Below are 17,989 nucleotides of genomic sequence, written 5' to 3'. Positions count from 1 at the left end.
AGAAAGGCTACCTGAAAGATCTGATGCCATCAAGGAGCAGAGAAGACAATAGAGCAAGAAAAGATCAGGAAAGGCAACAACGAGAACTGCCCCCGACACCACCCATCTATGAGGTCAAATTCATTAATGGAGGATCTGAGATCTGCGGCCTGACCAGTTATACCGCAAAAAAGATTGCCAGGGAGTCAAAAATGAAATCTCCTTTTAAACCTAGAAACTTACCTCAAATTACTTTTGACGATACTGATATGCAGAGAATCCCTGACCTACATCACGATGGCCTGGTGATTATTATGCAAATAGGGACTGCACGTGTCTTGAGGATTTTAGTAGATGGAGGCAACTCAGTTAACCTGATCATTCTTGATGTCCTAAAAGCAATGAAGATTGATGAAAGCCAGATCATAAAGAAATCAAATATCCTGGTAGGATTCAGTGGAGAGACAAAAAACACATTGGGAGAAATATACCTGCCAATATATGTGGAAAGAGTCTCCTCATATGAGAGATTTGTAGTCCTTGACTGCTTGTCATCCTACAATGCTATCCTAGGAAGACCGTGGATCCATAATCTCAGGGCTATACCTTCCACTTACCACCAATGTGTCAAGATACCAACAGAATGGGGAATAGCAACCATCAAAGGTGAACAAAAATCTGCCCAGGAATGTTACACTGAATCATTAAAACCATCCAAGACAGGTAAGTCTCTCGCCTAGCAACTACAGTCCCCTGTCAGGACCACTTATGTGGCAAAAACCAAAATGGAAACAGATCAAGTAATTTTAGACCCTGAGTATCCTAACAGGCATGTACTGGTAGGATCCGATGTCCCTGACAATATCAGGCCAAGATTAGTAAGTTTTCTTAAGAGTAAATCTTCTGGTAGGATCTGATGTCCCTGACGGTCTACCTATCTGTCACTGAAACAGAAGTAAGCGGAGTCCTAACCAAGGAAATTGAAGGTCAGCAGCACCCAGTCTATTATGTAAGTAAAAGTCTCTTGGATGCAGAAACAAGGTATGGTCTACTTGAAAAATACGTACTTGCCCTAATTATGTCTTGCACCAAACTTAGACCTTACTTTGAAAGTCACCCAATCATTGTCAGGACCAACCTGCCTATCAAATTTGTCCTAAGAAAGCCTAAGCTTTTAGGCAGAATGGCAAAAATGGTCGGTGCAACTAAGCACTTATGACATAACCTTCGAACCCAGGACAACAATTAAATCGCAGGCATTAGCAGACTTTATGGCTGAGTTCAGCCCTAACCTAGAACCAGACCTCACAAACGAGGTCAACCATCTAGACACCCGTAAATCAGGCCAGGAATGGACCTTACACGTAGATGGAGCAACAAATATGTGAGGAACTGGCCTAGGACTAGTATTGAAATCACCACAGGGAGACCTAATTGCTCAGGCTATTAGTTGTGAGTTCAAAGCACCAAACAACGAAGCTTAATATGAAGCCCTGATAGCTGGACTTAAGGTATGTATAGAACTTGGTGTGACAAATCTCACGGTAAAAACTGACTCCCTTTTAATTTCCAATCAAGTCAAAGGAACATGTGCTGCAAAGGATTCAAAAATGGTTCTCTATTTAGACTACGTCAAAAACCTTTACAAGAAATTTAGTTCATTTGACATTGACCAAATACCAAGGGACTTGAATACTCGGGCTGATGCCTTAGCCAGTCTGGGGTCAAATTTCAGCCCTGCTGTGTTTGATAAAATACTCATTGTCCACCTGTTAGAACCAACCATTGAAAGACCTGACCAAACTTGTCTTATCCATAAGGACACAAATTCTTGGACCAAACCATACTATGATTGGTTCCTACAGGGGACACTCCCTAATGATAAGATTGAGGCAAGTGCCCTAAAGATCAAAGCCTCCACCTATACTATTATCATCAACATGTTGTTCAAAAAGTCACAGGCTGGACCTTACTTGCGTTGCCTGGAACCTCATGAAGCTAAACAAGTCATAGAGGATATACACGATGGATACTGTGGAAATCTCAAAGGTGGCAGAAGCCTGGCTAGCAAAGTTCTAAGAACATGCTACTTTTCGCCAACCCTCAGAGCTGGCTGCATAACTTACAACTCCAAATGCAAAGCCTGCCAGATCCATTCTCCTTTCATCCACCAACCATCAGAGCTACTTCACTCTATTTCAGCTCCCTGACCATTTATGAAATGGGGAATGGACATTGTAGGCAAGCTACCACAAGCCCTTAGCCAGAAAGTCTTCATGCTAGCCATGACCGACTATTTTTCAAAATGGATAGAAGCAGACTCATACAGGCAAGTCAAGGAGAAGGATGTCATATCATTCATTAAACGCAACATCATCTGTAGATATGGCATCCCTTTAGAGATAATCTGTGACAATGGTACTCAGTTCGTGGGAAAAAGAACAAAAGCTTTTTGTGCACAATAGAACATCAACCTGGTAACCTCTACACCTGGCTATCCAAAAGCCAATGGTCAGGCAGAATCCAGCAATAAAGTAGTAATCAGCTGCCTAAAGAAAAAACTATAAAAATGAAAAGGCAGATGGGCTGAAGAACTCCCACTAGTCCCCTGGGCTGACAAAACAACACCTAAGACATCCACAGGCCAAACTCCGTATTCCCTAGTCTATGGTTGTGAAGAAGTGATCCTAGCAGAAATCCATATACCAACCAGCAGAAGTAGCCTTAATACCATAGAGGAAAACAAACCACTATTGCAAGACAGTGTGACCCTGACTGAAGAACTAAAAGAAGCAGCCAAAATCAGGATAGACTCCTATCAACAAACAGTAGCCAGAAGCTACAACAAAAATGTTAACATCAGGATGTTCAAGTAAGGAGATTTGGTCCTACGAAAGGTCTTCCCCAACACTAAAGACAAAAAAGATGGCAAGCTAGCCCCGACATGGGAAGGAACATACTTGATTGATTCAATAGTAGGACAGGGAGCTTACACACTACAAACTTTGGACAGAGAAATGATCCCTGATGCGTGTATTTTATATAAGGTTTTTACCTCATTTTTACACGCATTTCTGTATTATTTACGTGGCATCTAGCTACAAATACCCCCGAATATTCTACTTTGGTTCGTTTTATGTAAATTGCAGGAATAAGCCAAAGAGGAGATAAATCGAGCCTAAACTAGTCCCATTTGCGTGCATTTATGGAGAACAAGGAGCCGGAGCTTGGAATCTATCACTTTAAAGACGCGTGAGCTAGTTTCGGAAGGTGTTTACTGCCTAAACGTACCCAGATAGCTCGATCGACTACTTTTCTAGTCGATCAAATGCTTTATATACTGAAGGTTACTAGATCGAGCAGTCACAGTATTCAATCAAGTAGGCAATACAAGGATTTACTCGATCGAGTGGTTTATTTCCACTCGATCGAGGGGTTTGACGCTTAGTTACTCGATCGAGTGGTTTATTTCCAGTCGATCGAGTGGTTCTGCCTGTAATAGAGTTTTTCCGCCTATTTTCGTATGGGCTTTTGTAATTTAGTTATGGATTAGGTTTAGAGAAGGATTTTCGTATACTACTAATACAGTAGACTGCGTAACTCTTCCTCATTCACTTTTCACTAGACAATCTTCTACTGCTCCTTCATTTTTACCTTGACTTACCCTTCTCTATTGGGATTCGGTACTTCTATTCGGTATTATTGTTCTATTTTAATTCTTGTTCTTGTTCTTAATTCATTATTAGTGCTTTTAATCCTTCTCTTCATTATTTCGCTATTGTTATTTTACTTCCATTTCAATTTATCATTATCATGTTTAATTCTTATTATTTATATGTTATTATTGTTGATTCAATAATGTGTAGCTAATTCCCTTTTGCTAAGGCTAGGGGATCAATGATTATGTAGGAATAGTAGTTGCCATATTAGGTTAATGCTTGTGTAGTCTCTGTTGTTAATCGCTACAGTTAATTGTATCTGTCTAATTGAGTCGACGCAATTAGACATTTTTTATCATAGTAAACCTTGACCTGGACCGGAAGGTTGGAAAGGGTGAGACTCGTAGCAAACATTAGAGCACTGTAGTGAGGGCGGAAGCTAAGGTATTTGTGCTTTAGGGCGAATTGAGACCGGAAGGAGATATTCACTACTCCTCAGACCATACTTGCATTGACCTGAGACTTAGACTACTAGACTGAATGATCATGGTGATCCGTCTGTCTTAGCTGTTTTTCCCTATCTGTTTAATCCTTTTGCTCTGCCTTTTCTCTCTCTCGTTCTTATTAGTTTAGAACAACAACCCAATTAAAACCCCCAATTTGGTTACCGTGACGAACTTAGACGAAGCTGACATTTTCCCATCTCTCTGTGGAGATCGACCTGACTTCCCTAGCTATATTAGTTAGAGCCAGTTGGTGATTTTTGATAGGTATATGACTGCCCTGTCAATCCCCATATCTTGGAACATTTCCCACCTAAGGTTATTTCATGTATAAATTAAAACCAGGTAAACCTATTAACTCTATCTGTGCCTGACTAAGCTTTATATAGCAAACCCCCAAATGAAATCATGTGACCTTAGCAAACTATGTTTTCCTGCTACCTGCTATCTTTTCTGAATATCTGTCTATCTTCTTTTACACTACTGCCTGTTTAAATTCTACTATATTGAATCCTGAAAACTTGTTTTACGCCTTTTTTCCATGAGCTATACTTCACACATAGGCTTAAACAAATATTCAGGATTGAGGGCCACTCCACCCAAATTTTGTTGCTTTATTTGAGTCTGTCTCTCGTCTCAAGGAATTTATTCCTTGAGACTGATCTCATTTGTTGCGAAGTTTTTGATTAGTTTTGCAGGTTATCTGTTCTATAAGAGAAGATCGTCGCACCTGCTTTGCTTTTTAAATTCTATTTGCCAGGATGCCTAATATAGCCAGCTATTCAGAGCCTAATGTGGATTCGCTTCCAAAAGGTTTCCTATTACCCACTACTGAGTCGGGAACCTTTGGAATCCACCCATCTTACATACAGCTGGTCGAGAGGAATCTCTTTAGGAGGGGGTACCTGAACAAGATCCATGCAGGCATATAGAACTGTTTACAGAGTATTGCTCTACCATTCCTCTTGCTGCTGGGGTGACACATGACAAAGTGAAGGGAGCTCTCTTTCCCTTTTCTTTAGCTGATGATGCCCGGGAATGGTTGAGGGATTTAGATAGGGAGGCAGCCGGTGTAACCGACTGGAGTTCCCTTGCTTTGGCCTTTTACAGGCGATATTTCCCACCGCAACGCACTAATGCCTTGAGAGCCCAGATTATTTCTTTTGAGCAACTACCTACTGAAGATTTGGATGGGGCGTGGGCGAGATTCAAGAAGCTCGTCCGTTCTGTGCCTCACCATGGTCTCAAGCGTTGGTTCCTTTGTACCCAGTCCTACAACGGGTTATATCGAAACCAAAGAGATATTCTAGATAGTGTAGCTAAGGGGAGATTCACGAAGAATGTTGAAGATGACCAAGGGTGGCGCCTTATTGAAGAGATGGCTATTCATGTTTCAGAATATGGAAATCCCCGAGGTAGTGAGCAAGTTAATGAGTTAGCAACAGCTGCAGTGGAAAGTCCTAGCAAAAGTCTAGGTAATGTGGAGATTACGAAAGCTGTGAGTGATATCACACAGGTCTGTTCAATCACTGAGCATGTGGAGATATGTGGTAGATGTGGCATGGAAGGGCATGACCCTACTGATTGTCTGGCAAGTATAGAGCGCGTCCTTACTTATCAGAAATACAAGCAAGGGGTCCCTTTATCTAAACTATACGAGGAAATGCATAATGTTTCTACTCTTTCTACGCCGGCACCGCAGCCGGTCTCTCCTTCTACAAACAAGGAAATTGCCGAACTGAAATCCTTGATGTTGAACTTAACACAACAGTTTGGGGAGAAATGTAGCGAGAATGAAACTGTTATTGTGGAATTAAGAGAACAAGTCGCGCAGCAAACACTCGCGAAAGACCAAGCCAACATTCTACCGACATGCGATCCGGTTAATGCCACGAATCTCCAAGGTGGCCTTACTCACGCGGGGCCACAAGTACCAGAAGACGGGGTTTTGGCAGCTGATAATGCCCCGGAAGATGATTTGGATGAGGTTTTGGACGAAATCCTTGCTGCGTGTTGTCAAGACACTCGATCGAGTGAAAATTCTACTCGATCGAGTTAAACAATCCATCCCATCACTCAATCGAATGATAATTGTGGTCGATCGAGTAGTGCTCAAATTACCGATGCTCGATCGAGTGATATTCTTACTCGATCGAGTGAAATAGCTGGAGAAATCACTCGATCGAATGAACAAAGTGATCGATCGAGCAAGCCTGAAAAAGAGATCACTCGATCGAGTGAAGAAAATGGTCGATCGAGTAAACTCCAACATGAAACCACTCGATCCAGTGAGGAAAGTACTCGATCGAGTACCAGAAGCAGCGGAGACCCTATTTTGCTATCTAATTCCGCTACCGTGTCATCTTCCTTTCTTTGTGGAGACGTCACGCACTGATAAAGGTAAAGAGAAAGTCGCGGGTTCACTCATTGCTACCAGAGTACCCTTTCCGAGTCGTCTGAAGGACGCGAAGGTCGAGCGACAGTACGGTAAGTTTGTGGACATTGTAAAGAACCTCCAGGTAACTGTCCCTTTTACCGAACTCGTTACCCAGGTACCTACTTACGCTAAATTTATGAAAGATATTGTGACGCGTAAGAGAGAGCTAAGTGAGTTTGAGACGGTTTCATTTATGGAAGAGTCTAGTAACTTACTTTTAAATAAGGCTCCGCCTAAAATGAAAGACCCGGGTAGCTTCTCTATTACCTATGTTATAGGCAATTTAGTTATTGATAAGGCTCTTTGCGATTTAGGAGCCAGCGTCAGCGTCATGCCTCTATCTGTCTGCAATAAATTGAATATGGGTCATCTTAAATTGACTAACATTACCCTACAGATGGCTGATAGATCTGTTAGGAGACCCTTAGGTGTCTTGGAGGACATGCCTGTGAAAATAGGCAAGTTCCTTATACTAGTAGATTTCATTGTTTTAGACATAGCTGAGGACACCCGGACCCCAATTATCTTAGGAAGACCGTTCCTTTGTACAGCTGGGGCCATTATTGATGTTAAACAAGGGCGTTTGACTCTTGCAGTAGGGGATGACGCGATCACTTTTAGCCTGCCTAGTACTTTGGCTCGGCCAATGATAGAGGACACTTATTATTCGGTTGATATTATTGACGTGTCTATTTATGACTTCTGGTCGGGTTCTTTTATGAAGGACCCACTAGAAGCTCTTATGCTTTTGAATGAGTGTGCAGATAACCCAGATGACGATGATGCTGTGTTGCATTTGCTTATAGATGATTTAGATGAGCGTGAACTCACCGACGCTGAGGGAGAGCAAGTGGAACATATGATCAGTACTCTTTGCTCCATTAAGGTAAAGGTGCCAGAGCGTAAGCCTCTCCCCTCTCATCTAAAATATGCTTTCTTAGATAATATTGAGCGATATCCAGTCATCGTTAGTGCTAAGCTTGATAATGATCAGCTGACTTCTTTGTTAGCTATGCTTAAGAAAAATAAGAAAGCTTTGGGTTATTCTTTGGACGATATCAAGGGGATTAGTCCCGATATTTGTATGTACAGGATAGAGCTGGAGGAAGATCACAAACCTTGCAGATAGGGTCAGCGCCGGCTGAACCAGAAGATGCAAGATGTTGTGATGGCTGAGGTAATGAAGCTGCTCGACGCAGGTATTATCTATTCTGTTGGTCATTCTAAATGGGTGAGTCCAGTGCAGGTGGTCCCGAAGAAAGGAGGGACTACTGTGGTTAAGAATGATAAGAATGAGTTAATACCTAAAAAGGTTTTTACCTCATTTTTACACGCATTTCTGTATTATTTACGTGGCATCTAGCTACAAATACCCCCGAATATTCTACTTTGGTTTGTTTTATGTAAATTGCAGGAATAAGCCAAAGAGGAGATAAATCGAGCCTAAATCGTCCCATTTGCGTGCATTTATGAAGAACAAGGAGCCGGAGCTTGGAATCTATCACTTTGAAGACGCGTGAGCTAGTTTCGGAAGGTGTTTAGTGCCTAAACGTACCCAGATAGCTCGATCGACTACTTTTGTAGTCGATCGAATGCTTTATTGTTGGAGCTTGTGTCCTCCACAAATTAGTGTGATAACATTTGTAAATCTATTACAGGTTCACAAGGGTATGCTTCGTATTTTAATCAGTTGATTAACGATTACCTAATAACGGTTGGCTTGCTAGAAAGTTTGACGTTATTATCATACAGATGGCGGCAATCAACTGGTCCCTAAAGGTCACACCTATAGGATGTGTTTGAGAAATGTGGTTATAGAAATATAATCACATTGATGCCTTATATGACTAAACAGTTAGTCAATGTGTTGATGAGACAATTATTTAATGAAGATTAAATAATATTAGTTGAGACGAATTAACTGTCAATTCGTAAATTGAATATAATAAGTTATATTTAATTAAATGTATGTAATGTTAGCTTGGACGAATTAATCTGTTAATTCGTAATTAAATGTAATCGGTTATATTTAATATCAACAAGATGAATGTGTCATAGTGGTAATAGTGAGGGTACTCAAACCAAGAGGTCATGGGTTCGATCCTCTCCTAATTTCGGTAAATGGGCCGAGAATATTAGGAAGAAAAATTCTACCCTAATCTCCTCCTCATACACAGTTAAAGGGGAAGGGGAGTGAATTTTTCTTAACCTAATTTTTCTCACTTATTCTCTTGCCTCTCATCTCTACGAAAAATACAAAAAAAACCTAAAAATTATTTAGTTAATTTTTGGATCGATTCTAGCATAATCAAAGGGAATTTTTCATATCGTCTTGGGTGCAACTGATAGGCGAATATCTACTTTGATATTGTTCTTAGGCCGTATTTGCTAGGACAGAAGGTTATTTCTTAATCCTTTACAATTTTGTTTATGCAATTTAATTTTATGACTAGTTTCATCATTATAATTCGTTATAGTCCTTAAAATTAAAGGGATGCATACAGATAAATCCCACAAGTGGTATCAGAGCCAAGGCCACGAATTTTAATTTTGATGATTTTCATAAAATTGTTTGTAAACAATAATTAGGGTTTGCGAAAAAAATATATATATATAATCGGCTGGATTTTTTTTTTTTTGAGCCGTGAAAATTTTTTTAAAACCGATTGTTGCATTTTTGTTGTTGTTTTATTTCCATTTGATTTTCATATTGTTGTTTTTTAATCAGTTAAGATAATAATATGATAATTTGTAGATGTTTCGATTTATTAAATCAAGATGTAAATGGAAATCGGTTTTGCCGAATTGATAATATTTTTGGGGCTGTTTTAATTTTTTTTAGCCGTGGAATTTTTTTTCCTTCTGTTTCTGTTACTGTTCACGAATGAACAGTATTATTAAAAAAAAAAAAAATTCTGTTTTTTTCTTTCGGTTTTCCCTGAAAAACCGATTAAAGTTTTTTTGCGGCTGTTTTTGTTTATGCCGATTTGAAAAGCATCCGAGAGAAGTAAGATTTTTTTTTCCCTGTTACTGTTCACGTCACGTTACTGTTCACAGAGGACAGTTTTTTAAAAAAAAAAAAATTGTCTTGTTTCGGTTTTACAGATAAAACCGTGTACAAAATAAGAAACGGGCTGTTTTTTTGTTTTTGCTGTTATTACCGAAAAAAAAAGGTTTGTTTTGTTTTTCCTTGGTTTAGCCGAGACATATAAAAAAAGGATTTTGTTTTTTGTCTGTTTTGGCCAATATTAATTATACATTACCTTTACAATGTATGATTAATTGTTGTGAAACGGTTCACAATTTTAAGATACCTAATTATTTTAAAGCAGTTTAAAATATTGATGGATTAAATTCATATTTCAAGTTTAATATGAATTAAGATTGAAATTAATGTGATTAATTGAGGAATTGTCACTTAATTTGTTTTTAAATAGGTGGTTTGGAAAATTAATCTACATAATTAAAGAATTATGTCTTGCATGTTTAATTTTTTTAGTTGATGCATTTTGTTGAATGAATCGTTGAATGAATTTATTTACGTATTTTTTTTGCAATCGGTTGTAATTTGTAATACTTAGTGTGGCCTTGGTCAAATTATGTTTTCGTAATGAAGGAAACATGATTTTGTATGTAATTATGAGATCTCGAATCTCCTTTATTTTTCCTTTAGGTTTGGGTTTTGAAATTAGAATGTAATAAATAGGTTTATTATGTAAATTTATTTATTGTAATTTTTGAAGAAGACTAAAGATGGACATTGGAGCTCACTCCCGCTACATGGATCAAGATGGAACATCGAGACAAGCTTCTCGAGTCCAAGGATGGATTCCAAACTTGTATTTTATGTTCATTTTGATAGGATAGGCCACACTAGGACTTTATTATTGCTTTTACGTTTTTCATTCCTATTGCTTTTCATTCACATGATAGTTTATGCATCATATTCCGCCTAAAACCAAACCACCTACTAAAATGCATGAAAATTGACACATATAGGTTGTATGTTAGTTTTCATAGACATACAGATGTCACATGTTTATTAAGCCATCATCTTAGTTTAATCATTCACGCATGCTAGATATTAGTTCACTTAAAATGAATTAAAATAAAGTTGATGGGATCTTCCTCTAAAACGGAAATTGAGATTAGTCTTTATGAGGGCAAACAACTATGAATCCCTTCTTCGTCGGTAGGCATAATATGACCCCTTCTACGTTGGGTACGTAGTTGTGTTGACTTAGTTTACCTCGACATCATAGTCCGAAGAGTTTCTCGTGATTATGATGGACTAAAGATGGAATTTACAGAAATTTATCGACCAAGAATTCTAAAGGTAGAATTAGCTAAAAGGTTAGCTTATCAATTTACAGATAATTGAGTCTTGGGATCATTTATATAATTCTTGAGGAAGGTCAATTGTATAAATGTTTTGAGTCTTCGCGTTATGACATTAGATCATTAGACTTAAATTAAAATCGATGCACATGCTTATTATTTATTCTTCTTTTCGCAGTGTAGAAAACGTTTATTTTACTGTTACAACAAAATGTCTGGAAATAACGCAATCCAAATGCCTAGTGCCACACTTGGACGCGAGTCCTGGCTGAAAATATTCATGGACCAGATGAATCAGTTCACACGTTTGAAAAACGACGGGTCCAACTTTGCGGACTGGGAGGCGGTACTACGGAATGCTGCCATTGCTCACGGTAAGCTCAGGTACTTAACTGAGCCAATACCGATAAACCCAGGCCCCAATGCAGGAGTCAACGAGTCACTCGCTTATAGTGACTTCGTTATGGAAGTCGGTGCGATAAAGAACGTACTAATCTTTGCAATGGAAACCAATTTGCAGACACGCTTCATTGCTCAGGGTGCAAACAAGATTTTCACCACGCTCACTAACGAGTTCTCAATGTTGGAGCTTGTGTCCTCCAAAAATTAGTGTGATAACATTAATAAATCTCTTAAAGGTTCACAAGGGTATACTTCGTATTTTATCAGTTGATTAACGATTACCTAATAACGGTTGGCTTGCTAGAAAGTTTGACTTTATTATCATACAGATGGCGGTGATCAACTGGTCCCTAAAGGTCACACCTATAGGATGTGTTTGAGAGATATGGTTATAGAAATATAATCACATTGATGCTCTATATGACTAAACAGATAGTCAATGTGTTGATGAGACAATTATTTAATGAAGATTAAATAAAATTAGTTGAGACGAATTAACTGTCAATTCGTAAATTGAATATAATAAGTTATATTTAATTAAATGTATGTAATGTTAGCTTGGACGAATTAATCTGTTAATTCGTAATTAAATGTAATCGGTTATATTTAATATCGACAAGATGAATGTGTCATAGTGGTAGTAGTGAGGGTACTCAAACCAAGAGGTCATGGGTTCGATCCTCACTAGATGACAATTCATATTTAACACATTTTTACATTTTTGGAAACCGAAAATAAGGAATTAAAACTCCTTATTGTTTCGGTAATTGGGCCGAAATTAGAGGATGAAAAATCCACCCTAATCTACCCTCATAAACGGTTTAAGAGGGTGAAATGGGTGAATTCATTCTAACCTAATTTTTCCATCTCACTCTTGCCACTCATCTCTACGAAAAACACAAAAACCTAAAGATTAATTAGTTAATTTTTGGATCGATTCTAGCATAATCAAAGGGCATTTCTCATATCGTCTTGGGTGCAACTGATAGGCGAATATCAACTTTGATATTGTTCTTAGGCCGTTTTTGCTAGGACCGAAGGTTATTTCTTAATCCTTTACAATTTTGTTTATGCAATTTATTTTATGACATGCTTTCATCATGATAAATTCGTTATAGTCCTTGAATTTAAAGGGATGCATACAGATAAATCCCACAAGTGGTATCAGAGCGTGGTTGCGAATATCTTTCAAATGAGTTTGATCAACACCTTAAAGACTATGGAATCGTTCTACAGTTAACTCCACCTGGAACACCTCAATTAAATGGTGTGTCCGAACGGAGAAATCGAACCTTACTTAATATGGTTCGATCCATGATGAGTCACACGGTAGTGCCTGATTCATTATGGGGTTTTGCTCTTTTATCAGCTGCTCTTATACTTAACCGAAGTCCGGCTAAAGCTGTCGACAAGACTCCATATGAAATGTGGAAGGGAACGGTCCCTAACTTGTCCTTTATTCGGGTTTGGGGCTGCGAGGCTTATGTCAAGTGGACACACGAGGATAAGCTCGTCCCGCGATCGGTCAAGACATACTTTATAGGTTATCCAAAAGGAACATTTGGTCATTACTTCTATTCGCCTACCGAACATCGAGTTTTTGTTGCGGCTAGTGCGACGTTCTTAGAGAAAGAATTTCTCGAGAACAAGACGAGTAATAGAACCTTCGAGCTGTCGGAGATTCCAGAACCAACAACCGAGGAACGGATGGAGGAAGTTGTTCCTCCAACTGATGACACGGTTAATATTCCTGAGGAACCTAGGAGGTCGGGTAGAGTCTCACATCCTCCGGACAGATACATTGGTATGGTCGAGGAGAATGACGTTATACTCCTAGAGAGTAATGAACACGCTACCTATAAAGGTGCTATGGCATCTTCCGACTCAACGCTATGGCTCGAAGCCATGCAATCCGAGATGGAATCCATGTATGAGAATGACGTATGGGATCTGGTTGATTTACCTTATAAGGTAAAACCTCTACAGTGCAAATGGCTTTACAAAATAAAGCGTTCTGTAGACGCGCAACCAGATACCTATAAGGCACGACTAGTGGTAAAAGGTTTCACTCAAGGGCACGGATTGTATTATGATGAGATTTTTGCACCAGTAGTAATGCTACGTTCCATTCGGATAATCTTAGCGATTGCCGCTTTTCATGATTATGAAATTTGGCAAATGGATGTGAAAACCGCCTTCTTAAACGGTTATTTGGAGGAAGAGTTGTACATGGTGCAACCCGAAGGTTTCATAGATCCTGAACATCCTAAGAAATTATGCAAGCTTAAGCGTTCCATTTATGGACTTAAGCAAGCTTCTCGGAGTTGGAATCATCATTTCGACCAGGTGATAAAAGAGTATGGTTTCACTCGATCGGTCGAAGAACCATGCTTATATATCAAGTCGAGTGGGAGAAAGATTGTATTCTTGATATTGTATGTCGATGACATACTCCTGATTAGGAATGACATTCCTCTCCTATCTTCGGTTAAAGAATGGTTGAAGAACCATTTCCATATGAAAGATCTGGGTGAGGCACAACGCATTTTGGGAATCCGTATCTACCGAGATAGATCACGACGGACGTTATCACTTAGTCAGAAGTCTTATTTGGATAAGATTTTTAAAAAGTTCAGCATGACCAACTCCAAGAAGGGGAACCTTCCAATGACGTCTGGGATGCAGTTGAGCAAGTCTCAGTTACCCACGACGCCTGAAGGGATTGAGCGCATGAGTCGTGTTCCTTATGCATCTGCAATATGATCGATTATGTATGCCATGATATGCACACGTCCAGACGTGCATTGAGTATGACGAGTCGGTACCAAAAGACTCCAGGTGAAACACAATGGATAGCTGTTAAAAACATTCTCAAGTACCTACGGAGGACTAAGGATTGGGTATTGACTTATGGAGGCGATACTAAGTTATGCGCAATCGGTTACGCAGATGCTAGCTTCCAAACGGATCGAGATGACTCAAAATCTCAGTCCGGGTTCGTCTTCACTCTTAATGGTGCTGCGGTCAGCTAGCAGAGTTCCAAACAAAGTGTTGTAGCAGATTCTACTACTGAATCTGAGTACTATGCCGCTTCGGAGGCATTAAAGGAAGCGATATGGATGCGTCAATTCTTATAAGGACTTACAGTAGTTCCTAGTTCGAATGACCCGATCACCATCTATTGTGACAATAGAGGTGCCATCTTCCAGGCTAAGGAGCCAAAGTTTAGCAACAAATCTAGACATGTACATCGGAAACCTCACCTGATCCATGATTACGTGGAGCAAGAGGAGATAGTGATAGACAAGATTGCGACGGATGATAACATCGCGGATCCTCTCACTAAACCGTTGAATTATGATAAGCATGTAGGGCACGTCATTTCCATGGGAATTAAACGTATTCCTGAGTTGTAGTACTTGATTATGGATTTGATACATTATCTTTTTCATATACTATTTATAACTTCATCGTTTTATTATAATATTTTGTTTTTCATGTGGATTGTACTGACATCATTGAACGCAACAAAGTGAACTGAATTACATTATATTTGTTTGGTCCGTAATCGCCCATGTGAGCTGATAACTCCGGCTATTATATTGTGCAGTCGATTGATGGTGGGTTTAACGAGCCATAAGTCAAACTGTTGACTGATCGATCACAAATGCGAGATTATAACGATACATCGTAGGACAAATTTTTGTGACAACGTAATGGAGTCCTAAATGTTTAAAAACATTCGGTGCTAGGTCGTGGATAGGACGCCCATTGTGTTCCTAGAGTCGATTCTTTTGACTATCGACTGTCTCTTGAGATTAAGGCAGTTTTTGGGTGACTTTAGTTTCTTTCTCACGGTCTGCCGTAACTGGAGGCTAAGTAGATTTTTTCTGGGTCATTTCATACTGTGCTTACATCTGCAGGATTCGAGTTGAGGAAAATATCCAACCCTTATCAGGTATAGTTATTTCTCAGGGCCACTCGAGGAGTTGTAACTGAAATGCATGGCCATGCTCAAATGTTGATTCGTTTATCAGTTAAGTTACTCTCTAGTCGGGGAAACCACTCTTGATAATGATCGCTTGTAAAATACGACCTTTGTGAATACGGATTTGCAAATTGTTTTACATTGAGTGGGAGAAATTTTAGGATATGAGAATCGGTTATCGCACATACACTTGTGACAACAAGTGGGAGTTTGTTGGAGCTTGTGTCCTCCACAAATTAGTGTGATAACATTAATAAATCTCTTAAAGGTTCACAAGGGTATACTTCGTATTTTATCAGTTGATTAACGATTACCTAATAACGGTTGTCTTGCTAGAAAGTTTGACATTATTATCATACAGATGGCGGTGATCAACTGGTCCCTAAAGGTCACACCTATAGGATGTGTTTGAAAGATGTGGTTATAGAAATATAATCACATTGATGCTCTATATGACTAAACAGTTAGTCAATGTGTTGATGAGACAATTATTTAATGAAGATTAAATAATATTAGTTGAGACGAATTAACTGTCAATTCGTAAATTGAATATAATAAGTTATATTTAATTAAATGTATGTAATGTTAGCTTGGACGAATTAATCTGTTAATTCGTAATTAAATGTAATCGGTTATATTTAATATCAACAAGATGAATGTGTCACAGTGGTAGTAGTGAGGGTACTCAAACCAAGAGGTCATGGGTTCGATCCTCACTAGATGACAATTCATATTTAACACATTTTTACATTTTTGGAAACCGAAAATAAGGAATTAAAACTCCTTATTGTTTCGGTAATTGGGCCGAGATTAGAGGATGAAAAATCCACCGTAATCTACCCTCATACACGGTTTAAGAGGGTGAGATGGGTGAATTCATTCTAACTTAATTTTTCCATCTCACTCTTGCCTCTCATCTCTACGAAAAACACAAAAACCTAAAGATTAATTAGTTAATTTTTGGATCGATTCTAGCATAATCAAAGGGCATTTCTCATATCGTCTTGGGTGCAACTGATTGGCGAATATCAACTTTGATATTGTTCTTAGGCCGTTTTTGCTAGGACCGAAGGTTATTTCTTAATCCTTTACAATTTTGTTTATGCAATTTATTTTATGACATGCTTTCATCATGATAAATTCGTTATAGTCCTTGAATTTAAAGGGATGTATACAGATAAATCCCATACTCAAAGGCACCGAGAATCGTTACTTATGAGCATACCTGTCGCTTCTTTGATGCGAAACTCCAGAAGGGCCAACCGGTTAGCCCACACATTCTTCACATGATTGAGAATGTCGAGAAGCTGGAGGCACTTGATTGTAAAATCAGTGAGAGCATTGTCATAGACCGAATGCTTCATTCTCTTCACGTTGGTTTTGCCCTTTTTAGGGCGAACTACTACATGAATGACTTGAAAAAAAGTCCTCATGAGCTACACTCCCTTCTCGTACAGACCGAGAAGGATATGAAATTGAGTGGGAGCATGAAGCAGGATGTTCTCACGATTTCCAACAAGGGTAAAAGTAAGGGCAAGGCTCATGGCAACCTAGCTATAGTCAAGCCAAAGTTTAAAAAGCCAGGAAACGGTAAGAGTGGGCCCGGTGAGACTAGTGGCTCACAGGGCAAGGAAAAGAGCAAGGGCGGTGACATTGATGCCACCATTGTCACAAGACTGCACATTGGAGGAGGAACTGTCCCGTCTACCGTGAGGACATCAAAGCAGTCCGCGTCGTTCCTGTTGGTATGTCGTCTTATATTCATATGATTGAGATTAACCATGCAAGTTTCGGAACTTGGGTACTTGATACTGGTTGTGGTTCTCATCTGTGTAATCATTTGCAGGGCCTAAAGAATATCATACCTCTCGAAAAAGGTGATGTGGACCTGCGAGTCGGGAATGGAGCACGAGTTGCTGCTGTCTCGAAGGGAACATATGTAATCCAACTCCCTAGTGGTTTTGAGTTATTTTTAAATAACTGTTACTATGTACTAGGTTTGTCTAAGAACATTATTTCTGTTTCCGTACTTGCTAAAGACGGTTTTGCATTTTCAATAAAAGATAATAGCTGTATTTTCTCTTTCAATGAAATGATTTATGGTAAAGCAGTTTCCATGAATGGAATATACATCTTAGATCAAACCACGGAAGTATTACACATGAATAATAAGAAGTTAAAGGTTGGTGACAAAGATCAAACCTATCTATGGCATTGTCGAATGGGACACATAAATGAGAAACGCGTAAAGAAACTCGTCGATAATGGGACTATTCCCGCATTCGAATTTTCTACATATGGCACATGTGAATCATGTCTCATTGCAAAATGACTCGAATTTCCTTCAAAGGTGTTGGAATGCGCGCTAGTGACCTATTAGGACTCATACATACTAATGTTTGTGGACCTATGTCAATTACCGCTAGAGATGGCTATAGATATTTTATCACTTTCACGGACGATTTGAGTAGATACGGATATGTCTACTTAATGAAGCATAAAAGTGAATCCTTTGAGAAATTCAAGGAATACCAAAACAGGGTTGAGAACCAACTAGGTAGAAAGGTTAAAGCACTCCGTTCAGATCGGGGTGGCGAATATCTTTCAAATGAGTTTGATCAAGACCTAAAAGACTGTGGAATCGTTCTACAGTTAACTCCACCTGGAACACCTCAATTAAATG

The 17,989-nt window shown here is 39.0% G+C and overlaps 1 protein-coding gene across 1 annotated transcript; it reads left to right on the top strand.

Moving 5' to 3' along the window:
- The first annotated feature begins 1,589 nt into the window (after positions 1-1,589).
- Positions 1,590-2,189, top strand: LOC141628526 (uncharacterized). The gene has a single exon (XM_074441655.1). The coding sequence runs from the start codon at positions 1,590-1,592 to the stop codon at positions 2,187-2,189; it is 600 nt and encodes a 199-aa protein (XP_074297756.1).
- The last annotated feature ends 15,800 nt before the right edge of the window (positions 2,190-17,989 follow it).

This window comes from Silene latifolia, chromosome Y (assembly GCF_048544455.1).
Source record: "Silene latifolia isolate original U9 population chromosome Y, ASM4854445v1, whole genome shotgun sequence".
In the NCBI taxonomy this organism is placed as follows: domain Eukaryota; kingdom Viridiplantae; phylum Streptophyta; class Magnoliopsida; order Caryophyllales; family Caryophyllaceae; genus Silene; species Silene latifolia.
The sequence above is the reverse complement of the archived record's forward strand: the minus strand, read 5'-3'. Positions and strand labels throughout refer to the sequence as shown.